Source organism: Balearica regulorum, chromosome 29 (assembly GCF_011004875.1).
Source record: "Balearica regulorum gibbericeps isolate bBalReg1 chromosome 29, bBalReg1.pri, whole genome shotgun sequence".
Classification (NCBI taxonomy): Eukaryota; Metazoa; Chordata; class Aves; order Gruiformes; family Gruidae; genus Balearica; species Balearica regulorum.
This window is the reverse complement of record NC_046212.1, coordinates 846,656-871,676: the sequence shown is the minus strand read 5'-3', so window position 1 is coordinate 871,676 and position 25,021 is coordinate 846,656. Positions and strand designations below refer to the sequence as shown.

The 25,021-nt window shown below is 70.9% G+C and overlaps 3 protein-coding genes across 12 annotated transcripts; 2 read left to right on the top strand and 1 right to left on the bottom strand.

Moving 5' to 3' along the window:
• The first annotated feature begins 2,546 nt into the window (after positions 1-2,546).
• Positions 2,547-13,874, top strand: ITGA7 (integrin subunit alpha 7). Of its 7 annotated transcripts, XM_075737576.1 has the most exons (27): positions 2,584-2,816; positions 4,476-4,603; positions 4,710-4,789; positions 4,883-5,138; positions 5,777-5,908; positions 6,064-6,183; positions 7,351-7,558; positions 7,690-7,883; positions 8,016-8,104; positions 8,181-8,308; positions 8,478-8,573; positions 8,671-8,732; positions 8,841-9,010; positions 9,358-9,507; positions 9,626-9,738; positions 9,846-10,044; positions 10,309-10,392; positions 10,467-10,546; positions 10,655-10,732; positions 10,813-10,915; positions 11,139-11,315; positions 11,411-11,497; positions 11,670-11,783; positions 12,063-12,161; positions 12,229-12,354; positions 12,808-12,967; positions 13,441-13,874. In XM_075737576.1, exons 1-26 carry the CDS (start codon positions 2,647-2,649, stop codon positions 12,922-12,924), a joined length of 3,360 nt encoding a protein of 1,119 aa, XP_075593691.1. In that variant the 5' UTR covers positions 2,584-2,646; the 3' UTR covers positions 12,925-12,967; positions 13,441-13,874. The 7 variants fall into 7 exon arrangements, with proteins under 7 accessions (XP_075593694.1, XP_075593693.1, XP_075593691.1 ...); XM_075737579.1 differs by lacking the exon at positions 5,777-5,908 and having other exon boundaries at positions 2,547-2,816; XM_075737575.1 differs by lacking the exon at positions 12,808-12,967.
• A 512-nt stretch (positions 13,875-14,386) lies between these two features.
• MCRS1 (microspherule protein 1) lies at positions 14,387-17,785 on the top strand. Its single transcript, XM_075737588.1, has 14 exons — positions 14,387-14,528; positions 15,041-15,170; positions 15,259-15,397; positions 15,486-15,644; positions 15,762-15,871; positions 15,964-16,072; positions 16,190-16,328; positions 16,418-16,493; positions 16,580-16,608; positions 16,728-16,820; positions 16,900-16,982; positions 17,091-17,178; positions 17,259-17,386; positions 17,497-17,785. Exons 1-14 carry the CDS (start codon positions 14,387-14,389, stop codon positions 17,581-17,583), a joined length of 1,512 nt encoding a protein of 503 aa, XP_075593703.1. The 3' UTR covers positions 17,584-17,785.
• A 217-nt stretch (positions 17,786-18,002) lies between these two features.
• On the bottom strand, positions 18,003-24,743 carry KCNH3 (potassium voltage-gated channel subfamily H member 3). 4 transcript variants are annotated; one of them, XM_075737582.1, is made up of 15 exons: positions 24,512-24,743; positions 23,446-23,679; positions 23,219-23,353; positions 23,002-23,132; positions 22,411-22,660; positions 22,158-22,315; positions 21,335-21,542; positions 20,697-20,963; positions 20,412-20,611; positions 19,790-20,039; positions 19,477-19,685; positions 18,937-19,127; positions 18,766-18,848; positions 18,617-18,699; positions 18,003-18,543 (listed from the first exon to the last, which is right to left on the bottom strand). In XM_075737582.1, the coding sequence occupies exons 1-15, from the start codon at positions 24,585-24,587 to the stop codon at positions 18,091-18,093; spliced, it is 2,928 nt and encodes a 975-aa protein (XP_075593697.1). In that variant the 5' UTR covers positions 24,588-24,743; the 3' UTR covers positions 18,003-18,090. The 4 variants fall into 4 exon arrangements, 3 of the variants coding, with proteins under 3 accessions (XP_075593697.1, XP_075593699.1, XP_075593700.1); XM_075737584.1 differs by having other exon boundaries at positions 23,446-23,675; positions 24,512-24,741; XM_075737585.1 differs by having other exon boundaries at positions 23,446-23,650; positions 24,512-24,741.
• Between the last annotated feature and the right edge of the window lie 278 nt (positions 24,744-25,021).

The window sequence follows — 25,021 nt, the reverse complement described above, 5'->3', positions numbered from 1 at the left end:
CGGGCTGGGGGGCAACGCTCCCCCCCGGCAAACCCTGCCTCATTTGGGAGTTGCACCGAAAATAAAGTTCTCTCGAGATGGCGCCGAGGGGATGGCAAAGTCTGCCGTGACGCCGGGACTGCACGTGCTGCCCGCTCTCGCTGCCTGTGAAACCCAATCGCCGGCAGCTGGTGCCGGGGTGGGATGAGGCCGTGAGGGCCCGGGAGCCCCGAGGTGGGAAACATCCCGTTGTGCGTTCGCAAGGCGGTTTTGGGGTTGGAAATCCCCATCCTGCTGGGCTGCCGGGGGGGGCAAGCTTCCAGGGGAGCTGCCGTGGCTAATCAGGAGCAGCTGGCTTCTCCGGCACGTTACTGGGCTCGGCGTGGAGAGCGGAGCGAGCTCCCAGCTGGGACCCCGTCATGGCAGCCCCGAGGGTCCCATCCCGATTGTGCGTGGTGCTGAGCAGCGCTGCTCGGGGCTGGCTCCCCCCCCAGCCTTGGGATGCTGAGCGGGTTTTGGTCTGTTTGAGGGAAAACAAAGCGGATTTGGAGGTTTTGGCTGGGAGCACGGAGGCTTGGGAGCGCGGTGCCCCTGAGGTTGGCTTGGAAGCCGGGAGGAGAGCGGGGTGGCAGAGCGAGGTGGGGGTGCCCGCTGGGATCCCGTCCCCGCTCCCCCTGCTCCTGGGTACCCGGAAGCCTTGATCACATTGGTTTGGGGGTCCCCTTGTGCTGAGGGACGGCACTGGGAGCCCAAATCCTGCTTTTATCGGCTCAGCTGCTCATCTCGCTCCCCGGCCATGACCACCTCTCTTTCTATTTATACTCAGCCTGACGCTCGTGTGACGCCATCCTCTTCCATCGGGCAGCAGCGGCTGCACAGGAGAGCTGGTGGGGAGCTCCGTGCTCCCCTGCCCGGCAGTCGATGGGGCACAGGGGGGGCGGCAGGAGGCTGAGCATCCCCCGGGGATGGGCTCTGTTCCCGTCCTCCGCTCCCAGGCGGGGATCGGCCCTTTCCCACGTCAGGAGCACGACGGCGGGGACGGTGGGAAGGGATTCGGGCTGCAGAAGAGGAAAGATGGGGCGAGCGTGGGGAGGGCTGGATGGCAGCCAGGTGGGGGGGTGAGATGGGGGGCATGGACCTTCTTGGTCCTGTCCTCGCTCCCCCCAAACGCAGGGCCAGCCAGCAGCGAGGAGGAGGAGGAGGAGATCGGGGTGAAGGACTGTTCCTGCATCCAGCACAGAGCTGGAGCTCATTCACACGGCCGGAGCGGAGCGGCCCTGCCAGCTCCCAAATATCTCCACGGGCCCTTGGAGAGCGGGAGCGGTTAAAAATAGCCTATGTGCTGGAAAATATGACAGCCCCCCCTTTCCCTCCCCCCCCCCAAGCTGCTGTTTGGGGCACGGGGCCATACTCGAGCCACAACCGCTCCCATGGGACCTGGCCCCGCTGCTCGTGGGGTCCTGCCATGCCGGCGCTGCTGGCCCCCCCGGTCCCCTGGGAACGTGCGGAGGCACCAGCCCCTTCCCCGAGGGGGTGCGCAGGCCCCGGTCCTGCCGGGGAGCCGGCTGCGCCTCTCCTTTTGGGGTGCAGTGGGGGTACTCCTCTCCCAGCCCCAGGGAATAGAGGTGGTTGGGGGGCCTGGCAGGACCCACAGGAGCAGCTAGAGGGGCCCCCTCCCCACCGCCATGTCCCCACGGCTGTGTCCCCGTGACCATGGCCTTGGTGCAGGGAAGCTGCCGGGATGGCAAACTGCCCCCGCGCGGGTGCTGTGCCCCGTTTCGGCAGCACTGGAGGGGGGGTGAGCAGCGGTTTGGGACGGGGGAACCCTCGGGGAGGTCACCAGTGCCCCCGGGGTTGTGCTGGGATGGGGAGATCTCCCAGCTGCGGTGCTGGGGGTGGGCTGGGGGCTTCGACATCTGTCCCTGCGCGTGGGGAGGGCTGGTCCCGGCGGCACGGGGTGCTGTGCTCTGCGATACGGGGGGATGCACTGTGCAGCACTGCGCGGGGTGCAGCACAGGGTGATGGGCGCGATGCACAGCAATACGGGGTGCAGTACACGGTGATATGGGGTGCGATGCCCGGTGTGGGGTGCAGCACAGGGTGATGGGCGCGATGCACAGCAATACGGGGTGCAGTACACGGTGATACGGGGTGCGATGCCCGGTGTGGGGTGCAGCACAGGGTGATGGGCGCGATGCACAGCAATACGGGGTGCAGTACACGGTGATACGGGGTGCGATGCCCGGTGTGGGGTGCAGCACAGGGTGATGGGCACGATGCACAGCAATACGGGGTGCAGTACACGGCGATACGGGGTGCGATGCCCGGTGCAGCAGGGTGTGGGGTGCACCCTTGGGGGCTGCGATGCTCTGCCCAAGGCCGAGCGACCCGGGGTGCGACCCGCGGTGTGCCACGGGGTGTGCCACGGGGTGTGACATGGGGTGTGACACGGGGAGTGCCACGGGGTGTGACATGGGGTGTGACACGGGGTGTGACACGGGGAGTGACACGGGGAGTGACACGGGGAGCGCCACACGGGGTGACCCACCCGCGGCAGGCGGGGCGGGGGCCGTGCTTCCCCGGCTGACCGTGCTCCTCCTCGCCGCCCGCCGGAGCCGGGTGGGGGGGGGGAGAAACGTGCGGCGGGGAGCGGCGGGGAGCGGCGGCATGGCGGGGGCTCGGGGGCTCTGGCTGCCCTGGCTCAGCCTGCGGCTCCTGGCGAGCGCAGCCTTCAACCTGGACGCCACCAGCACCCTGCTGAAGGACGGGGACAAGGGCAGCCTCTTCGGCTTCGCCGTGGCTCTGCACCGGCAGCTCAGCCCCGAGCCGGCCGGCTGGTGAGTGCGGGGCACCGGGCGAGCTCCGGACCCTCGTACCCGGGGCCGGGAGGGGCGCGGGAGCGGCGGACGCCCCCGCCGGACAGCCGGGCTGTCCCCGCGGATCCTGCCCCGGGTCGGGTCTCCCCCGCTCTGTGCCCCCTCCTCGGGTCCGTGTGTCCCCCCGTGTGTCCCCCCCCCCCGTGTCCCCCCCCCCGTGTCCCCCCGCCGAGTTGGGGACCGGCAGCCCCGGGCTCCTCCCGCCGCTCCGGGCACCGCCGCCCGCTCCCCGGGATGCTGGAGGGGCCGGATCCTGCTTCGGGGTGCTGGAGACCTGAGGGGACGGGGACGGGCGCGGGGGCCCCGCTGCCTGCTCTGCCCTGCGGCCGCCGCCGCTCCGGGATTATTCAGCAGGAGCCGGCGGGGTGGGGGGGTGGGGGGGGGGAATTGGGGGGCGATCGATGCCCCGAGCGCAGCCTCGGGGTGCTCGGGTGGACGGGACCCCCCGGTCGTCCCCCCACCCCCCCGGGCCGTGCCCGCCGCCTCCCCCGCGCCTGCTCGCCGCTGAGCTGGCGAACGCCCACCCGGTGCACGGCAGGGCAGGCGCCGGCTGCGGCCGCGGGTCCCGGCCCCCGTGGGCCCCGTGGGCCCCGTGGCCCCCTTGTCCCCCGTGGCGCTCGGGGTGCTGGCGGGGGGTCCCCACGGCGGGGACCCCCGGAGCGGGCAGGTCCCGAGGGACGCTGTCACCCCCAGCCGCCCGTCCCCGTGTCCCCCCCCCCGGCCGTGGCAGCCGCCCTCTCCGCATTCCTGGCGTGGGGAGGGATATTTTCTCTCCCCCCCCCACCCCGGCAGGTGGTTGCGGGGCCGCTGGCACCGCGCAGGGGACACCGCCCCCCCCCCGCACCCCCCCGGCCGCCCCCTCGGCTCCCCCGCAGGGCTCGGGGACGGGTCTGTCCCCACGGGCTCCTTAGGGGGCCCCGGGCCCCGGCACCCCGGGCCATGCCCGGTGCCCTGGAGCGGGGGGCACTCCCGGGCGTCCCTCTGGCTCCCTCCTTTTTTGGACATGTTGCTGCGGGGTTATTTTGAGTGAATTCCAGTTTATTTTTACCGACTCTGCATCTCCGCCACCCCCCGGGGCTCCCTCGTGTCCCGAGGCCACCGTCCCCCGTCCCCCAGGGAGGGGGGCTGGGGGTGGCCACAGGTGCCCCGCGGCCACCGAGAAGTCACGGGGGGCACGGCACTCGTCCGACAGAGGAGCGAGCCCCCCGGGGAGGGCTGCGCGGGTGGGGGTCTGGGTGGGGGGTCAGGGTGCCCCCAACCCCGCTGCACCAAAGGGGACGGCTGAGGGAACGGGAAGCAGTGTGTGTGTGGGGGTGTGCATCGCCCCCTGCGCCCCCTTTCCTCTGCCCACACGTGCACCGAGTTGCGGCCGAGGCCTGGGAACAGCCGCGCCGGGGCTGGCACCGTGCTGGGGGGGCACCGTGCCCCACGGCCAGCGGCGTGAAATCCGTGCGGGGGCGTGGGGACAGCTGCGCGGGGGCAGCGGGGACCGGGGTGCTCCGGCAGATGGGTACTGGGGGGGGGGTGTCCTGTGTGGTGGTACCAGGTGGGCAAAGCGGGCGTGCAAACCCAGCATTGCATGTGCCCACGCCCTGACGGGGGGGCTCTCTGCCCTGGCAGGCTGCTGGTGGGGGCCCCCCAGGCGCCGGCGCTACCCAGCCAAGGGGCCAACCGGACCGGGGGGCTCTTCGCCTGCCCGCTGACCCCCGAACTCTCCGACTGCTGGCGGGTGCCCATCGATGAGGGAGGTGAGGTGCCGCCCGGGGGAGCGCGGTCTGCGAGGTGCCCCCCTACCCCTCTCCGGTTCCCCACCCCGGGGGTCCCGGCAGGGCTGACGCTGCCCGTCCCCACCAGTGGACCTGCAGCGGGAGAGCAAGGAGAACCAGTGGCTGGGGGTGAGCGTGAAGAGCCAAGGTGCCGGCGGCAAGATCGTGGTGAGCACCGGCGGGGACGGACGGTGGCGAGGGTTTGCGGCAGGTGGGGGTGTCCCCCAGAACCTCATGACCCCCCCCCCATCCCCTGCACAGACCTGCGCCCACTTGTACGAGGCGCGGCACCGGGTGCGGCAGCCGCTGGAGACGCGGGACGTGATCGGGCGCTGCTTCGTGCTGAGCCAGGACCTGCGGGTGCGGGACGAGCTGGACGGGGGCGAGTGGAAGTTCTGCGAGGGGCGACCGCAGGGCCACGACCGCTTCGGCTCCTGCCAGCAGGGCCTGGCCGCCGCCTTCAGCCCCGACCACCATTACATCCTCTTCGGGGCCCCCGGCACCTACAACTGGAAGGGTGAGGGTGGGGGTGGCCGGGCCCCCCCGCCACGTGGGGCTGCGTGCGGCCGCCCGGGTGCGTGGGTTCGCGTGTGCGCGCGGGTTGGGTGCGCGTTCCTGCCTGGGCAGGCGTGCAAGGCATGCGTATGTGTGAACAATGGGGGTGTGAGCTGGGGTGTGAGCACATGTGTGCGTGCATGCTGTGGGTGTGAGCACACGTGTGTATGAGAATGGTGTAGGTGTGAGCGCAGGTGTGCATGCTGTGCGCAGGTGTGAGCAGGCTGTGTGAGTGTGCATGTGCATGTGTGTGTGTGTGTGCATATGGGTGTGCGCGTGCATGCAGGCGTGTGCACGTACATGCATGCAGGCGTGTGCACGCTGTCTGTGTGTGACCACACGGGGGTACGCGCCCTGTGTGCGTGTACACGCGTGGGTAGGTGTGTGTGCCCATGGCCGTGCGCACACACGTGCACTGGTGCGTCCACACGTCTGTGTGTTGGGATGCCCGTGCCGGAGGCGAGTCTGCTCGCCGAGCGCAGCTCCGTGGGGCGGCTCCGGTGCCCCTTCGTCCCCAGGCAGCAGGAGGGTCCCGGGGGGGGGGGCCCCGGGGGGGGGGGCCCCCACCCCAGCCCCCCTCACCGCTCCTCGGTTCGGCAGGGAACCTGCGCGTGGAGCTGCTTAACCAGAGCTCCCTCGACCTGCTGCGCTACGACGACGGCCCCTACGAAGCCGGGGGCGAGAAGGACCAGGACCCCTCGCTCATCCCCGTGCCCGCCAACAGCTACTTCGGTACGGGCACGGCGGAGCCCGGGCGCGGCGGCACGGCACGACACGGCACAGGGGACCCCCCCTCCCCGGCCCCGCCGCCCGGCTCCAGCCTGCCCCGGCCGCGGTGCCCACCTTGACGCCCCTCTCTCTTTCTCTCCCGCCCGGCCGTGGCGCAGGGCTGCTCTTTGTGACAAACATTGATAGCTCAGACCCCGACCAGCTGGTCTACAAAACCCCCGAACCCAATGAGAAGGTGCCCGGCGCGGCCGGCGACGTGGCCCAGAATAGCTACTTGGGTTCGTAAGCGCCGGTACCGGCGGCGTCCCCGTGTGCCACCCTCCCCGGAGCCGTGTCCTGTGGTGTGTCCCCCGTGTCTGTGGAGGGGAGAGGAGAGGAGAGCTCCCGCAGGCTCCGTGTAGATGCACACGCGTGTCGCCGTGCAGACAACGCGTGCACCGAGCGCGCCTCCCTCTGCACCCCTTGCACACGCAGCGTCGCCCCATTCCTTGTGCACGCACGCATGCACCGCGCACGCACCCCTTTGCACACACCCCCCATACATGCACACCCCTTCCTTGTGCGCACCACCTTGCACACCCAGCCGTGCACGCGTGTGCCTGCACCACGACCCCCCACCCCCCCACGCTCCTGCCCTTTGTGGGTCCATCCTAGATGGGCACGTACCTGTGGCTGCCCCCCCCCGGGGTGGGGGGTCCCAACCCCCCCAGCCAGGGGTCCCTGCGGGCAGCGCTGCCTTGTCCCTGTCCCGTGTCCCGTGTCCTGTGTCCCATGTCCCGTGTCCATGTCCCTGTCCCTGTCCCGTGTCCCATCGCTGTGCTGGGGGCACCGCCAGGCTGGGGGGGGGCTGACCCCGGCGGAGGGGTCCAGAGCCCGGCGTGGCCCCCAGCACCCCGCTGTCCCCGTGCTCTTCCCTCCGGAGATGTTTTTGCATGGGGGGGTGCACGGTTCCCGCGGGGAGAGGCACCGGTCGCATTCTGCTGGGGGGTGCCGGGGGCTCGGGGGGGGCTGCGGGAGGGCTGGGCACTGCAACTGCTGCATGTGGGGAAGGGGGTCCCGGTCCCCGCTGCTCCCTCCAGCTGGGGGGGGCCGGTCCCCGCCTGGCTCTGTCCCGGGTCTCGCTGCTCTGGCAATGCGGGGAGGGGCTGGTCCTCGCTCACCCCGGCAGCCTCTGCTCCCCCTTTGGCTTCCGCTGGCCCAGAGCTGGGGAGGGGACCCCGCAGTCCTGAGTCCCGAGGGAGCACAGAGCAGGGAAACCGAGGCACGAACCGAGCAGAGCCCCCCCATCCCCACACCAAAGCACGAGGGTCCCCGAGACCCGGCAGCGCAGGGGCTGAGCAGAGAGAGAGACGGACGGACGGATGGACGGCGGGTGTGGGGGCTGGGGGGGCCGGGGGCTGGGGGGGGCACCAACGCCTGCCATTCCCCCCCCCACCCCCCCACAGGCTTCTCGGTGGACTCGGGCGCGGGGCTGACGCGGAGGCGGGAGCTGAGCTTCGTCACCGGAGCCCCCCGCGCCAACCACACCGGGGCCGTGGTCATCCTCCGTCGCGATAGTGCCAACCGGCTGGTGCCCGAGGCCGTGCTGCCCGGCCAGCAGCTCACCTCTGCCTTCGGCTATGCCGTCGCCGTGCTGGACCTCAACAGCGACGGGTGAGTTTGGGGGACCCCCCCCCACACCCCCACACCCCCGAATCCCGGTGCCGGGGCATCGCCCTGGCTCGGTGCACCCGGACAGTTTGTCTTGGCCGGAGGGGGGGGTGATGGACCCACCGTCCCCACAGCTGGATGGACCTGGTGGTGGGGGCCCCCCACTTTTTTGAGCGCAAGGAGGAGATCGGGGGGGCTGCCTACGTCTACATCAACCCGGCGGGGCGCTGGGACTCCGCTACCCCCCTCCGCCTCAACGGCACCCGCGGCTCCATGTTTGGCATCGCCCTCAGCGCCGCCGGGGACCTCAACCAGGACGGCTTCGAGGGTGAGGGGCTCGGGGGGGGTCTGGGGTCCCCATGGGCTGGGACACAGCCTGGGGTGGGGGAGATGGTGGCACCGGGGGCTGCATCCCACAGAGGGGTCTGGGACCCCCCCACACCTGCCCTTACCCCCCCAGACCTGGCCGTGGGAGCCCCCTTCGACGGTGCCGGCAAAGTCTACATCTACCACGGCAGCAACCTGGGCATCGTGGCAAAGCCGGCACAGGTGAGGGGGGCTGGGGGGGTGCATTGCCCATCCACCCCCCCGCCGGTTCCCGCTGTCACGGGCGCCTTGTCCCCAGGTCCTGGATGGGGAGGGCGTGGGGGTGACGGCCTTCGGGTACTCCCTCTCGGGGGGGCTGGATGTGGATGGGAACCTCTACCCCGACCTGCTCGTCGGCTCCCTCTCCGACACCGTCGTGCTGTACAGGTGGGTGCCCGCCATGGGCAGCACCCCCCATCTCGAGCACCCCCCATCACGGGGCGGGGGGGACCCCGGGCACGGCCAGGGGTCCCGTGCAGGGGGTGAGTGCCGGGTCCGTGCGAGGCTCGGGGTGCCCTCGGTGCCAGCCTGGCACCCCCCATTTCTCCCCTGGCAGGGCCCGGCCGGTCGTCCACGTCTCCAGGAACGTCTCCCTGCTCCCCCCCAACATCGACCTGGAGCAGAGCAACTGCCAGCACCAGGAGGGTGTCTGGTGGGTGCCACCCCCCCCCCCCATAGGCACAGAGCCGGGGCACGGCCAGGGGTGGGTGCCGCCTGTCTCATCCCACGCCCCCCCCGTGCCCTCCCAGCGTGGACGTCCGAGCCTGCTTCAGCTACACGGCCAGTCCCGCCAGCTACAGCCCCCGCCTCGGTGAGCGCGGTGGGGACGGGCAACGGGGTGGGGGACCCCGGGCTGTGCCGTGGGGGGGGACACAGGGACAGGAGCCCCCGGCATCGTGCCCGTTTCCTCTCCCCCCAGTGCTGGAGTACGTGTTTGATGCCGACACGGACCGCCGGCGGCTGGGCCATGCCCCCCGCGTCTCCTTCCTCGGCCGACGTCCCTCGGACCCTGAGCATCAGTTCTCCGACACGGTGGAGCTGCCCCGGCAGCACGCCCGCGCCTGCGTCAAAGCCACCTTCCAGCTCCAGGTGGGTCCCCATCCTCCTCCTCCTCATTCTCATCCCCATCCCCATCCCCATCCCCGTCCTCCTCCTCATCCCCATCCCCGTTTTTGTCCACGTCCCCATCCTCGTCCACGTCCCCGTCCTCATCCCTATCCTCATCCTCGCCCTCGTCTTCCTCCCTGTCCCTGTCCCTGTTCCTGTCCTCATCCTCGTTGTTGTCCTCATCCTCGTCCCCGTCCCCATCCTCGTCCCCATCCCTGTCTTCCTCCCCATCCCCATCTCTGTCCCATCTTCCTCCTCATCACCATCCCCATCCCCATCCCCATCCTCGTCCCCGTCCCCGTGTCCCCTCACCCTCGCGCTGCCCGCAGGACAGCATCCGTGACAAGCTGCGCCCCATCACCGTCACCCTCGCCTACGGCATCCAGGGAGCCGGGGCGGGCCGGCAGAACCGGGGGGCCACCCTGCCGCCGCTGTCGCCCGTGCTCAGCCCCCAGCAGCCCAGCAGCCACCGCACCGAGGTGGGGACCCGGCCGCGTGTGTGTCCCCCCCATCTCCCCGGGGTCTGGGGTGCACCGTCCCGCGCGGGGGCTGCTTGGAGCGTCCCGTCACCCCCGTGTCCCCCCGTGTCCCCCCCAGGTGCATTTCCTGAAGCAGGGCTGCGGCGACGACAAGATCTGTCAGAGCAACCTCCAGCTCCGCTTCCAGTTCTGCGCCCGCCTGGGGGACGCCGATTTCCTTCCCCTGCCCCGGTGAGGGGGGGTGTCGGGGTGCTGCCCCCCTCCCTGGGTCCCCACTCCGCAGGGTGTTGGGGACACCCAGGGCCGGGGGGGGGGGCTCACGGCGCCTGTGCCCGCAGGGGCGCGGATGGCACCGCCGTCTTCGCCATGAGCGACCAGAAGGACGTGGCCCTGGAGATCCACGTCACCAACCTGCCCTCGGACCCGGCGGAGCCGCAGCGGGACGGGGACGATGCGCACGAAGCCCTGCTCACCGCCACCTTCCCCCCGGAGCTGCCCTACTCCGCCCTGCGCCCCTACGACGGCCGGACCCCCTCGGTGCGGCGGGGGACGGCGAGGGTGGGGTGCTGCGGGGAAGGGGTACCGAGGGATGGGGCGGTCCTGGGGGTGCAGGGGGATGGCGACGGTCCCCGGGGTGCTGGGGTGCAGGATGGGGATGGTCCCCGGGGTGCTGGGGTGCGGGATGGGGATGGTCCTGGGGATGCAGCGGGCTGGGGATGGCGCAGGGGGGGTGCTGGGAGGGGTTAGTCCCGGGGCACAGCGGGCCCCCCAGCAGCGGGGGCTCAGCTCTCCGCCCCCCAGGACAAGCCGGTGCTGTGCCTCGCCAACCAGAACGGCTCGCAGGTGGAGTGCGAGCTGGGGAACCCCATGAAACGCGGAGCCCAGGTGGGTGCAGCTCCCACCGCCCCCCCTGGCCCCCGGCCCCCCCCAGCCCCTGGCCCTCACCCCTCTGCCCCCAGGTGCGGTTCTTCCTCATCCTCAGCACCCTGGGCATCACCATCCAGACCACGGACCTGGCGGTGGAGCTGGCCCTGTCCACGTGAGCCCCGGGGGAGCCCCGCGCTTGGCTCTCTGCATGGGCACGTTGGGGGGGGGGGGGGGATCGGGGTGATGCCCCCCCTGACCCCCCCTCCCCACCTTTCCCCAGGATCAGCGAGCAGCCGGGGCTGGAGCCGGTGGTGGCTCGTGCCCGCGTGGTCATCGAGCTGCCGCTCTCCGTGACGGGGTGAGTGAGGGCGGAGGGGGGGGTCCGGGACACCACCACCCCCCCCCGGGGTTCCCCTGACCCCCCTGATGTCCCCACAGCGTGGCTGTGCCGCCCCGGCTCTTCTTCGGCGGGGTGGTGCGGGGGGAAAGCGCCATGCGGCGGGAGAGCCAGGTGGGCAGCGCCGTGCGCTTCGAGGTCACGGTGAGTCGTCACGATGGGTGACCCCTGCATGGGGGGGTGTGGGGGGGGGGCACCACGGCGGGGGGGTGTGCGGGGTGTCGGGGGTCTCAGCCCCGCTGCTCTCCTTCCCACCCCACCCCTTCTGCTGGGGCAGGGGGTCCCATGGCCCCGGTGGCGGCGGGTCGGGGGGGGTTCTGTGCCGCCGCGCTGACGCTGCCGTGTGTGTGTGTGTCCCCCCCGGCAGGTCTCCAACAGGGGCCAGTCTCTGAAGACGCTGGGCTCGGCCTTCCTCACCCTGCTCTGGCCCCACGAGATCGGCAACGGGAAATGGCTGCTCTACCCCCTGCACCTGGAGCTGGCGGCCCCCCCGGGACAGCAGGCAGCCTGCAGCCCCCCCGCCAACCCGCTGCGCCTGGCTCTGGTACCGCCGCGGGACGGGGGGCGCGGGGGGACACGTCGGTGCCGTGGGGGGGGTCTGTGCCGCCCCCCCTCCATGCCCGTCCTTCCCCTGCCCAGGAGCCACCGGGGGAGGGTGACCCCGCCGAGGCACCGGGGTCCTGGTGGGTGCCAGCGCCCGCGGAGAGAAAGAGGAATGTCACGCTGGTGAGTGGGGTGGGGGGCACCTGCTGCTGGGGTGCCCCTGCCCATGGGGAGCACCCACTCCTGGGGTGCCCCTGCCCATGGGGTGCCCCTGCCCATGGGGTGCCCCTGCCCATGGGGTGCTCCTGCTCGTGGGGTGCACGGCCAGGCTGACCCCCCCATCCCTGTCCCCCAGGACTGCGCCCAGGGCACCGCGCGCTGCCTGGCCTTCCACTGCCCGCTGCACAGCTTCGAGCGTGCTGCCGTGCTGACGGCCCGCGGGCGCCTCTGGAACAGCACCTTCCTGGAGGTAGGAGGGGACGGGGACAGGACCCCCCGGGATGGGGACAGGGATGGGGACGGGACCCCCGGGATGGGGATGGGGACGGGACCCCTGGGATGGGGAGCGGGACGGGATCCCCGGGATGGGGATGGGACCCCTGGGACAGGGAGGGGGACGGGACCCCTGGGATGGGGACAGGGATGGGGACAGGACCCCTGGGACGGGGACAGCACCCCTGGGATGGGGATGGGGACGGGACCCCTGGGACGGGGAGGGGGCTCAGCCCGTCCCGTGCCACCGCCGCAGGAATACCTGTCTGTCACCTCGGTGGAGCTGATCGTGCGTGCCAGCGTCTCGGTGACCTCCTCCATCAAGAACCTGGTGCTGAAGGATGCCTCCACCCAGGTCTGTCCCCCCCAGCACCCCCTGACCCCCCCATCCTGCTGCCCCCTGACCGCCCTCCCCTCCCCAGATCCCCGTCTCCATCTACCTGGACCCCGGGGCGGCGGTGGCCGGTGGCGTGCCGTGGTGGGTCATCCTGCTGGCCGTGCTGGCCGGCGTCCTCGTCCTGGCTCTGCTCGTCTTCATCCTCTGGAAGGTGAGGGACGGGGACGGGGTCCCTGCAGCAAGACGTGTCCCCCTCCCCGTGGCACGGGGTTCCCATGCCGTGCCGTGCCATCCCAGCCATGCCGTGGCATGGTGTGCCACCCCAGCCGTGCCATGCAGTGCCATCCCAGTTGTGCCATGCCGTGCCATGCCATGCCATGCTGTGCCATCCCAGCCACCCCAGCCATGCCGTGCCACCCCAGCCTTGCTATGCCGTGCCGTGCCGTGCCACCCCAGCCACACTGTGCCATGTTGTGCCATGCCACTCCAACCGTACCGCCCCAGCTGTGCCGTGCCACACCACCCTGGCTCTGCCATGCCACCCTAGCCGTGCCATGCCATGCCACCCCAGCCGTACTGTGCCGTGCCATGCTGTGCCATGCTGTGCCATGCCGTGCCACCCAGCCTGGCCTTGCCCAGCCTCACCCTCTCGCTTCCTCCCCAGTGCGGCTTCTTCAAGCGGAGCAGCCGAAATTCCCGCTACACCGCTAACTATTACCGGGCCCGCCTGGGCCTGCAGCCCTCCGCGGCGGACAAGCAGGCGTTGGAGGGGGAGCGGTAACACAGGGCTGTCCCGCCCCGGCTCCGGTGGGCAGCGAGCACGGGTGCGCAGGGGTGTGCGAGGCCTGGCGTCCGCCCCGCACGGGTGTGCGAGGGTTGGCGGTGTGCCGAGGCAGAGGGACGAGGGTTTGCGGCGTCGGGGTGGACGGATGAGGGTTTGCAGTGGTGGTTGCGTGGGTGTGCAAGGGTTTGCGGTGCCTGAGTTGGGATGTGCGAGGGCTTGCAGTGCTTGTGCATGGGTGTTCAAGGGTTTGCAGTGCTGGTGCATGGATGTATGTGGGTTTTTAGCACTGGCACACGATTGTGCAAGGGTTTGCAGTGCCCAAGCCAGGATGCGTGAGCGTTTGCAGTGCTGGCGTGTGGTTGTGCAAGGATTTGCAGTGCTGGTTTGCCCCCACGGTGATTTCTGGGGTGAGCGCCGAGGGACGGGCACCATGGCTCCGGTGCCACGGGCTCACGCAGCCGTTCCCGAAGCCGGGGTGTCCCCGCGCGGCCCTGACTCGCCGGTCCCCCACAGCTCGGCTTCTTCCGCCGGGCACGTTACGCGCCGCCGGCTGTGCCGCAGTACCACGCCGTGAAGATCCCGCGGGAGGAACGGCAGCAGTTCCGCGAGGAGAAGACGGGCACCATCCAGAGGAAGGAGTGGGCCGCCAACTTGAGCGAGGCCAACGACGGCCACATCGCCCCCAGCTCGGCGTAGACACCCCCACCCTGGGGACGGCGCAGGGATGGCGGCACACACACGGGACGCTGGACACGGGACCCTCCTCCCCGGCCCTGGGGAAGGACCCTCTGGCACCGCACGTGGGGAGGAACACATGTGTGCCAGCGCACGCCTGCCTTAGCCGGGTGCACACGGGACTGCTCGCGCCGGGACGGGGCCCGTTGGCCCCGCGGGGAGGGCTCAGGCCCACAGTGATGCTCAACTCAATAAAAGGAACAGCCCCGCCACAGAGAGCGTGTCCCTTCTTCGCAGCCTGGGATGCCGCCATGATGGGTGTGGCGTGGGGGGAATGCCGCCATGACGGGTGTGGTGGGGATGCCGCCATGACGGGTGTGGTGGGGATGCCGCCATGATGGGTGTGGCGTGGGGGGATGCCGCCATGATGGGTGTGGCGTGGTGGGGATGCTGCCATGACGGGTGTGGGGGATGCCGCCATGATGGGTGTGGCGTGATGCCGCCATTATGGGTGTGGCGGGATGCCGCCATGATGGGTGTGGCGTGGAGGAATGCCGCCATGATGGGTGTGCCGTTTCGACGGGCGCTGGGTGCCTATGGTGCCGCGGCCGGGACAAGCCCTGTCTGATGGAACAACGGGGCGCGTCCCCGCCCCCGTCCCCGTCCGTAGGTTGGGCCCGGCCGTCCCCGACCCACCGGCGACGGCGGCCCAGAAAGTAGGGGGTGCGGCCCTGCCCTTAGTCAAGATGGCGCCGCGCCTCAGAGGCCGCGCATAGCCTTTAAAATGACGGCTCCCGCCGCGGCTTCAGCGCGCTTAATGATGACGTCAAATCACTTTCCGGTGGGTACCCGGAAGCGGTGCCGTCCATGGAGGCGCCCAAGCGGACGCCGTCGAGGGGCAGCCGGAGCCTCCGCTCCCGGGGATGGTGAGGCCGCGGCGGACGGGACCGGTACCCGCTGCCCCGGAGGGATGGGGGGGGCGGCGCCCCGTGGGAGCCGGAGGCCGGGGACGGGGGGACGGAGCTGAATCCTCCTCGGGCCTGGGAGTGTTTTTCCGGGGCACCCCGGCAGCGGCCCGCGCCCCCTCCGTGTCCCGCATCCCTCCCCGGGCCCGCCATGTACCCCCCGGTGCCCCGATGCTCCTCCGTGTCCCCTTGTGCGCTCCCCTCGTGCCCCCTGCCTTTCCCCGTGTCCCCCGCTGTCTCCCACGCTCCCCCGTGTCCCCCCCCCATCTCCACGCCCCCCCTCATTTCCCCCGTGTCCTCCTGCTTGTCCCTCCCCGCGTTCCCAGCCTCGCCCCCACAGGGTTGGAGTCCCCCACACCGAGCTCTCTGGAAAGCTGCACCCCCAGGGCGTGATGGGGGGCCCGGAGGTCCCACTGCCGCGCTTTGGGGGGAGGGAAAGCAGCCAGGGACCCCCATCTCCTCTGTTCCCACAGACGTGCTGCTCTCCGGACTGATGGCGTCAGGCGCGACGAGCCGCTCCGAGGACGAGGAGTCGCTGGCGGGGCAGAAGCGGGGCTCGGCCCAGGCCTCGGGCGCCATCCCCAAGCGCCGCAGCTCCTCACGGTACGCCGGGGTGGGAGACCTGCCTGCCCGCTGCCTCCTGCCTGCCTGCCTGCGGGAGAGGGACTCGGAGCCGTCTCGTTTCTTCCAGGTTCATCAAGCGGAAGAAGTTTGACGATGAGCTGGTAGAGAGCAGCCTCGCCAAGTCCTCCAGCCGGGCCAAGGGCGCCGGTGGGGTTGAGCCCGGGCGCTGCTCAGGCAGCGAGCCTTCCTCCAGTGAGAAGAAGAAGGTGGGGGGCCAGCGGGGATGTCCAGGGACCGGCTGGGGGGGTCTGGGGAGCTCGGAGAGACCCCGAACCCCCATCTCTGCCCACCCAGGTCTCCAAGTCTGTGTCTGCCCCCATCGCGCCCAGCCCGGTGCCGACCCCCGGCCTCGCCAAGCGGATGAAGAAGAGCAAACAGCCCCTGCAGGTGACGAAGGACCTGGGCCGCTGGAAACCCGCTGACGACCTCCTGCTCATCAACGCCGTGCTGCAGGTAACAGCCCCGGGGGGCTGCCCGTCCTCCCAGAGCCCCTTGTGGGGGGATGTTTGTCACCACTGTGTTTTGGGGCTGGTCCCCAGGGGCTGTCCCCTAACCCAGGGGCTTTTCTAGACCAATGACTTGACTTCCGTCCACTTGGGCGTGAAGTTCAGCTGCCGTTTCAACCTGCGGGAGATCCAGGAGCGGTGGTACGCTCTCCTCTACGACCCCATCATCTCCAAGTGAGTGTAGGGCAGGACCCGAGGGGCAGAGCCGTCGCTGTGGGGAGGGACCAGGGGGGCCGCAGGGGCTCTCACACTGTGTCCCCCCCTAGATTGGCCTGCCAGGCCATGCGGCAGCTGCACCCCGAGGCCATCGCCGCCATCCAGAGCAAAGTGCTCTTCAGCAAAGCCGAGGAGCAGCTGCTGAACAAGGTGGGATCGGTAAGAGCCACCTGGGAGCAGAGCGGGCTGCGGGGCGGGGGGCTCGGGCTCGAAATGGGGCTGGGGGGGGGGGTGTGCGCAGTCCTTGGTGCCACGTGTCCCTTCTCCCCTCCGCAGACCAGCCAGCCCACGCTCGACACCTTCCAGGAGTTGCTCCACAAGCACCCCGACGTCTTCTACCCCTCCCGCACAGCCAAGGCCCTGCAGCTCCACTGGCAGCTCATGAAGCAGTACTACCTGCTGGACGACCAGACCGGTGAGCCCCCCCTGTGCCCCCCGCCGTGTCCCCCCGTGTCCCCCCGTGTCCCCCCGCTCCCTCACTCCCTCCCATCCTGCTCCTTCCAGTGCAGCCGCTGCCCAAGGGGGACCAAGTGCTGAACTTCTCGGACGCTGAGGACATGCTTGACGACAGCAAGCTGAAGTGAGGTTTTTGGGGGGCCAGCGAGGGGCCGCACCGGGGGGGAGGTCAGGGCGGCACCGTTTCATCCTCCCTCTTCTCCTCCCCAGGGACGTGCGGGATGAGGTGCTGGAGCACGGTGAGTCCAGCCCGCTCCCATCTGGGCAGCCTGAATTGGGGTGGAGAGACCCAGACCCCCCCCGGGATGGGGGGCAGGCAGCACCCCCCCATCCCAGCTCTCTCCTCCCCTTCTCGCAGAGCTGACCGTGGCCGACCGGCGCCAGAAGCGGGAGATCCGGCAGCTGGAGCAGGAGCTGCACAAGTGGCAGGTGCTGGTGGACAGCATCACAGGTGGGAGCCGGGGGGCCCCGTCTGTCCCCCCCAGCTGTCTGTGTGCCCCCCACCCCCCCTTACCCCCTCCTTCCCCCAGGCATGAGCTCCCCGGACTTCGACAGCCAGACACTGGCCGTGCTGCGGGGCCGCATGGTGCGGTACCTCATGCGCTCCCGGGAGGTGAGTGCTGGTGTTGTACCCCCCCGGTCGAGCCCCCCACTCCCCGGGGAGCCCCCCCCAGCCCCCCTGCAGCCCCTTGACGCTTCCTTGCCCCCCCCGCCACCCCAGATCACGCTGGGCAGGGCCACGAAGGACAACCAGATCGACGTGGACCTGGCGCTGGAGGGACCGGCCTGGAAGATCTCCCGCAAGCAGGGTAGGGACGGGGCTGGGGCTGGGGGGGTCCTGGAGCAGGGGGGGGCTGCGTCCCCCCCTCACCCCCTCTCCTCCCTCCAGGTGTCATCAAGTTGAAGAATAACGGGGATTTCTTCATCGCTAACGAGGGCCGGCGCCCTATCTACATCGACGGGCGCCCCGTGCTCGGCGGCAACAAGTGGAAGCTGAACAACAACTCGGTGGTGGAGGTGAGCCCTGCTGTGGGAGAGGGGGGCCGGTGGGGGGGTCCCCATCCTGTGGGGGGGGGTCCCCATCCCGTGGGGGGTTCCGCCCTGCTCACCCTCTGCCCCCTCCTCAGATCGCCAGCCTCCGCTTCGTCTTCCTCATCAACCAGGACCTGATCGCCCTCATCAAGGCGGAGGCGGCCAAGCTGGCCCAGCAGTGACCAGGGGTGGGGGCTGCTCTGCCTGCCCCCCCCCCCCGCCACGGGCCCTGCAAGGGGGAATTGGGGGTCCCCACAGCTCCCAGTTTGGCACTGGGGAGCCCTGACCCCCCTTCAGCCATCTCCCCAGGTGTGCTGGGCCCTTCATGCCCCCACCCCCGGGGCTGGAGATTGTCACCCTCCAATAAAGTATTTCCCCCCCTCCTTGAAGTGTGGGGGTCCTCAGGGCTGGGGAAACCCCGGGGGGGGGGGATACACAGGACCCCCAGCTCCTGGGGTGGGTTTATAAATCGGGGGGACACACAGGACCCCCAGCTCCTGGGGTGGGTTTATAAATCGGGGGGGGACACAGGACCCCCAGCTCCTGGGGTGGGTTTATAAATCGGGGGGGGGACACAGGACCCCCAGCTCCTGGGGTGGGTTTATAAATCAGTCCTTTATTGGAAGGGGGGAGTGGGGGCTCTGTCCCGGCTGGGGGGGCCAGCGGCCGGGTATGGGCTGGTTGCCCCGTTACATGCCTGTCCCCTCCTCTTGGAGCTGGGGGGGGCCCTGGGACCCCCCCATCAGCGCCAGCTCCAGGCTGGGCACATCCCAGGGCCCGGGGGGCTCCAGCCCCGGCACCGGGACGCTGTGTCCCCCCGAGGAGGCAGGGCTGGGTGGCCATGTGGGGGGGCTCCCCCCCTGCCCCCCTGGGGAGCCCCAGAAGGGGTCGGGGTGCAGCCAGGGTGAGCTGTGGGCAGCGGGGGGCCCCCAGCCCCAGGGTTGGCTGTGGGCGCAGTCGGGGGGGGCCCGGTGCAGACAGAGCCCCGGCCCCCCCGTCTCCACGCGCAGCGGCCGCAGGGCTGTGGCCATCCCCGGGGCGTCGGGCTGCGGGGGGGGCGGCAGCAGCAGGAGCTGCACGGCCTCTCTCAGCGCCCGCAGCCCCTCCCGCAGCTGCAGCACCTGCCCCGACAGCTCGGCCACCTGCGGGTGACGGGGGTCAGCACCCCCCGGACCCCCCTGAACCCCTCAACTCCCCCCCCCAACCCCCCCTTACCGCCTGCCGCAGCTTCTCGATGGTGTCGGCGCAGCTCGGCTCCGGGGGGGCAGGGGGGATGGCCAGCAGCCCCCTGTCCGTGCCTGGGGGGAGAGGTGAGTGTCTCCCTGGGGGGCGCGGGGGTCCTGCCCCCCCTGCCCCCCCCTTACCTGGCCCCAGGGAGGGGCTGAGGTGGAAGCTGAAGCGGGGCCTGTCGGCGGCGCAGCCCTCCCCCTCGGTGCCATCCACCACCCTGGGGGGGAGATGGGGGGGTCAGTGGGACGTGGCCTCGGGGCTCTGGGCCCCCCCCCAGCGTCCCCCCCCTTCCCCCAGCCCATCACCTGGGACTCAGGTCGGGGGGGCTGCTCCAAGGGTGCAGCTGCAGGGCCGTGGGGGGCTCGGGGTGGGCGCGGGGGACTCCGCTGTGGGGGGGCCGGGTCCCCGTGGAGGGGGACAGCTGGGGGCTGGGGGGCTGCGGCTCGGCCCCCCCCTCCTCCGGCGTGGGCTCCCCCCTGGGTGAGCACGACTCTGCCTGCGGGGGGGGGGGCAGAGAGGGAGCCCTCCCTCTGCACCCCCGTGACATCACCCAGGCCCCGTGATGTCACCCTTCAGCCCTGCACTGTCCCCAGCCCCCCATCGCCCCCCCCACCCCATCGGCTTGGCCCCTCGAATTTGTCACGTCCCCCTTAGCTAGCTTACGTCATAGAGTGAAGGCAGTGATGTCATTTGGATGCCATGATGTCATCCTTCAGGCCAGAGCTGCCTTGGCATCTTGGACCCACTGAGCCCACGACGTCACCTCCCACCACCGCTGGGTGTGACATCACCCCCACCCCGGCCCCGTGACGTCACTCCCCATCACCCCGGTGACATCACCTCACCTCGGGGGCGCCCCCCAGGTCGTAGCTGAGCTCACGGGGCAGCTGCTGGCGGAAGACGCGGGCGAAGTCGGGGTCGAGGGCCAAACCCTCGGCCAGCGCCGGCAGCCCCAGGCTCTGCAGGGCACAGTAGGTCAGCCCCCGCACGTCCACCCGGGCCCGCCGGCTGCGCGGGGACCCCCCCAGGTCGCAGCCGATCAGGTCCCCCTTCCCTGGGGACACACACACACACACAAACAGGCACAGAGCGGGTGTCAGGCCAGCCATCGGTGTCACGACGAGGCTGGCCTCAGCCCGCTCTCCCCACGTCCCGCACCGAGGATGGCGAGGACGGTGCCGTCCCGCAGCACCTCCATGGAGCCGGAGCGGAGGAAGTAGAGCGCCTGGAGCGCGTCGCCGCGACGGATGAGGAGTTCGCCGGGGGTGCAGAAGGTGGGGCGCACCCCCAGGGACAGGGTGCGCAGGCAGCCCCGGCTGGCCCCCCCGAAAAGGGGCAGCTGCAGCAGCTCCTTGTGCAGGTGCAGCGCGATGTCGGCCCGCAGCTCCTCGGGCAGGCTCTGCAGGAGCTGCGCACACGGCGCTCAGCAGGGAGGGGGCTGCTGCCCCCCCAGCCACTGCGCCCCACAGCCCCCCCCCCCCCACGTCCCAGCTGGCCCCCCCCAAGCCCCCCCGGGCCATGCTGAGCTCCCCATCCATCCCCACCACAGACCACGCACCCACAGCCCCCCGTCCATCCCTGCTGGGGGGGCTGAGGACCACCCCCACTGCCAAGCCCCCTCCATCCCTGTTTGGGGGGGGGGTCTGGGGCACCCCAGTTCCCCTCCATCCCTGTTATGGGGCCAGGGCACCCAGCTCCCATCCATCCGTGCACCAGCGCTGTAGTCCCGGGGGGGTCCCAGGGGTGCTGGGGGTCCGTGGCGCCCACGGCGGGGGCTGACCTCGGCCGTGTCGATGCCGTTGTTGGCCGCCCAGGTGCTCTGGAAATACTCGAGGATGCGACGCTTGAGGGGCCGGGGGATGCGGTGGATGCGGATGTAGTCGTGCAGGTCGCGGGTGCGGCTGTGGTACAGGAACCGGCGGGCGTACAGCCGCTGGATGATGGCCGTCACATTGCCGAAGACAACAGCGTGCATCAGCGCTGGGGACAGCAGGGACATCGGTCACCCGGCTGCTGGGTCCCCCCTCCACCTAACCCCCCCCCCCCACCCGCCCCGGCCCCTCACCCCCGACCAGCATGGTGCAGATGGAGAAGATCTTCTCGGTGTCGGTGTTGGCAGAGACGTTGCCGAAGCCGACGCTGGTCAGGCTGCTCAGGGCGAAGTAGAGGGAGGTGATGTAGGCGCTGCGCAGCGAGGGGCCCCCCAGCAGCCCCCCGTTCTCGCTGCAGTTGGCTCCTGGCTCTGTGTCATTGCCGGCCCCCCCGGTGCTGCAGTTCCCCCTCGACAGGTAGTAGGGGGTCTCCAGCCGCCGCGCCAGCTCCTGCAGCCAGCCTGGGGGTGATGGGATGGGGGGACAGGGGAGTGAGCAGGGCTGGGGGGGGGGGGGGCTGCCCGGCTTGGGGGGGGGGGGGCACCCAGGGGACAGGGACAGAGGCAGCCCTGCGTGGGGCACAGGGGACACATGCAGCCCCCAGTTTGGGGCCATGGGGTGCTCAGGGTGCACCGGCAAGCCCCAGCTTCAGGGTGCACAGAGGACTTTTGGGGGGGGGGGGGCATGGGGTGCACCAGGGAGCCCCAGCAGCAGCTCAGAGGGTGCACAGGCTCTGGGGTGCAGGGGGCACATGGGGGGCACAACAGCAGGGCCAGGTATGTGGGGACAAAGGACAGGAACCCCTGCAGCCCAGGGTGGGGGGGGGCCGTACCGCTCTCGGGCAGGGCGGCCGGGCTGCCCTCCACCTCGCGCTGCCCCAGGAAGAACCAGCCGCAGGCGACCCAGTGGGCCAGGAGGGCGAAGACCACCATGAGCAGCGCCAGCACCACGGCGCTGTACTGCGAGTACCGGTCCAGGTTGGGCAGCAGCCGCAGCAGCCGCAGCAGCCGCACCGTCTTCAGCAGGTGAGCCCCCACGTACTGCGGGGAGAGGGGCAGTGCAGGAGGGGACGGGGCACCCGTTGGCTCCATCCAGCCCTTCTGAGGTTCCTCACAGCCCATCAGAGTCCCCGCAGCATTTTTTGGGGGGGGGGGGGGGGGGGGGGGGGGGGGGGCTGCAGCCCAGCAGGGTCTCCATAAACCCACCAGGGTCCCCAACGCCCCATCGCGGTCCCCAATGTCCCATCAGCATCACCACAGCTCCATCAGGTCCCCACAATCCCACCAGGGTCCCCCAATGTCCCATCAGCATCCCTAGTACCCCACCAGTGTCACCACAACCCCGTGGGGGGGGGTAGGGGGGTGGGGTGGGGGGGGTGGGGTGTGGGGGGGGTGGGGTGGGTGTGTGTGGGTGTGTGTGGGGGGGTGTCTCTGCAGCCCCATTAGGGTCCCTGCAGCTTTTTTTTGGGCTCCCTGCAGCCCTTCAGGGTTCCCAGTGACCCATCAGGGTCTCCCGTGAGGTCCCCACGGTCCACCAGCATCCCCAAAACCCCAGTGGGATCCCTGCCGCTCGGGCTGGGGTGGGGGATGAGGGTGTCCTCGTAGCTCGGGGGATCCCAGCAGCCCGGGGTGGCCCCCCCCAATCCCGGCACTCACCACGTTGACCCGGCAGGCGGCGAGCAGGTCAAACGGCAACGCGGCCACGAGGTCGAGCGGGAACCAGCCGGCCAGGTAATGGCGAGCGATGGCGCGGGGGTCCAGCACCACCTGCCCCGACTTGCTGACGAAGGTGGTGCGGAAGTTGAGGATGATGTCTAAGGGATGGGGGGGGGGGGCAGCCATCAGTGCGCTGAGTCCCCCCGGCCTCTGCCAGCCCCGAGCCAGCACGGGGAGGGGGGGAGGATTTTACCCAGCATGAAGAGGATTTCCACGCACAGGTCACAGGCACTGGGGGGGCCACGAGCAGCCGGCAGCCCCTCCTCAGTGCCGACTCCCACGCAGACGCTGTAGGGGACGGTGACGGCCACGTAGAGGGTGGCGAGCAGGATGAGCCCGTCCCAGCCCGCCTTGAAGGCCCCGTAGTGCAGCAGAATAAAGGGGGGCTTGCGGATGGCGGCCACCTTGTACTCGGGCAGCGAGGGCTTGTCCCCAAAGACGCCCTGATGGAGATGGGGGTCAGCCTAGATGCCCTGTCCCCTGCCCCGACATCTTGTTTCTGTCCCCCAACACCCTGGAAAGCCTGCCCTCAGTACCTCGTCCCCAACCCTTGCGTCACCACGTCCGCTGCATCAGCCTCTCCCCAGCCTGGACGCGCTGTTCCCAGCCGGGATGCCCTGTCCCCAGCCCCGACACGTGTCCCCAGCCCCGACATGTGTCCCCAGCCCTGACACACGTCCCCAGCCCTGACACACGTCCCCAGCCCCGACACATGTCCCCAGCCCTGACACACGTCCCCAGCCCCATGATGTGTCCCCAGCCCCGACACATGTCCCAGGTCCACCTTTCTGAGCTTGTGCTTGCTCTTTCTCTGCCTCTGCAGGTGCCCCGAGAGGTGGTACAGCACCGCCCGGCTCCGGCGCCGGCTGGCATTGAAACCCTTCCCTCTGGCACGGCTGAACCGCCGGCGCCCACCTGCCCAGGCAGAGGGAGGGGACACTGGTGACGGTGGCCGTGGTGGGGCTCCAGCCGGTCCCGTCTTCCCCCCACGGTTCCCTCACCCGTGTCCTTCGAACTGTCGGCGCCCGAGCGGCTCTTGGTGCTGGTGATGTCCTTATGGGACACGAGGAACAGGGCCACCTCGTCCTTCTCGTTCTTGATGGGCACCACGTCCAGGAGACACCAGAAGGGGACACCTGCCAGGGGACAACACCCGGGTTGACGTGCCATCACCTCCTTGATGGGGGAGGCTGCGGAAGGGACCTGGCCGTCCCCCGCTGTCACCCACCGCTCTTGCGGTAGAGGATGAGCTCGCCCTTGAAGGCCTGGTGCTCGTCCAACGCGCGACGGAGCTGCTGCCGCAGCAGCTCGCTGGTGTCGGGGCCGTAGAGGAAGGAGCAGGCGCAGCAGCGCTGCATCACCTCCGCCCGCGAGAAGCCCGTCAGGTCGCAGAAGCCGTCGGAGCAGTAGACGACGGGGAAGGCGCTGGGCACCTGGGCATTGCCCAGCACGAAGTTACTGTCTGCAAGGGAGAGGTGGCTGGGCCGGGAGGGGGGGGAGAAGGGGCTGGGGGAGCCCCTGGGGTTGGGGGGAAGGAGCTGGGGGAGCCCATCGGGTTTGGGGGATCCCAGGGAGGGGGGGACCCGCAGGACTGGGGTGCCGGGGTCAGCCCGTGCCCCCCCCCCCGGCTGTGGGGGGCAATCCGGGGGGGTGCGGGGGTGCCCGCAGCCATCTGGGCCCGTTGGGTTATTTTTACCCGCCGCGCAGCAGCGCTGGGGCTGAACCGCCCCGTTGGCACCGGCGGAGCCCGCTCTGCCTCATTTGCATACATTTGCATAGGAACAGCGTGGGGGGCTCCCTCCCACCCGCTCTCCCCGGGAGAGGCCCGCACCGGGGGGGGCGGGGGGGCCCTTTCCCAAGGAGCGGGGCGATCCCGGGGGGCTCCAGCCCCCCCCCCCCCCCCCCGCCGCCGGCCCGGGGCAGCCCCGGTGGAGCGGAGCCCATCGCCGCTACTCACCGGCACGGCGGGGGAGGGGGCGGGACGGGTATTTATAGCCCCGGGAGGGGGCGGCGGGCACGGATCCTTCCCCGGCGGGCGGGAGCAGCACCGGGGCCCCGAACGTGCCCCCCCCCCCCCCCGCCCCGCCTTCCCCCGGCCGAGCACCCCCCGGACCCGACCGGGCGCTTTCCGCGGGGATGATGCCCGGGAGCAGCGCCGAGCACCGCCCGTCCCGTCCCGTCCCGGTCCCGGTCCCCCCGTCCCTGGGGGGTGCGCAGCGCCGAGCACCGCCCGTCCCAGCCGCGTCCCAGCGCCGCCGCCCCGTCGGGGCCGGTGCCGGTGCCGGTGCACTCACGCGTCCCGTCGAAGCGGCGGGCGATGGTGTCCAGGAAGGCGTTTTGCGGCGCCAGGAGGCCCCGCATCGGCGGCATCTCAGCGGCGGCTCCGCGCTGCCGCCATCCCCGCGGGTGTCACCGGCCCCGGGGCTCCCCCGCACCGGGACCCGCCGCCGCCCCCCCCCCCCGGCGCCGCCCCCCGCCCCGGTACCGCCCCCCCCCCCGGGAGGGGCTGGCAGCAACCGGTGGGGCGGGGGGAGCACCGGGACCCCGCTCCAAGCCCCGACCCTGCCGCAGCCACCGGGGCCGATGGCGGCTCCTCTCCGTGGGAAGGGGCAGCCCCGGGGGGGGGCGGCCACGGGAGAACAAGCCCACGGGTGGGTGGGTGGGGGGGATACAGGATTCGGGGCCCACGGGTACCTTGGGGGGAGCAGCACGGGGTGCTGGGGTGCCTGGAGCTGAATGACTTAAGCAGAAACCAGCTGAATTTTGAAAAGCTGAAATTCGGGTTTCATTTATTTCATTTGCTG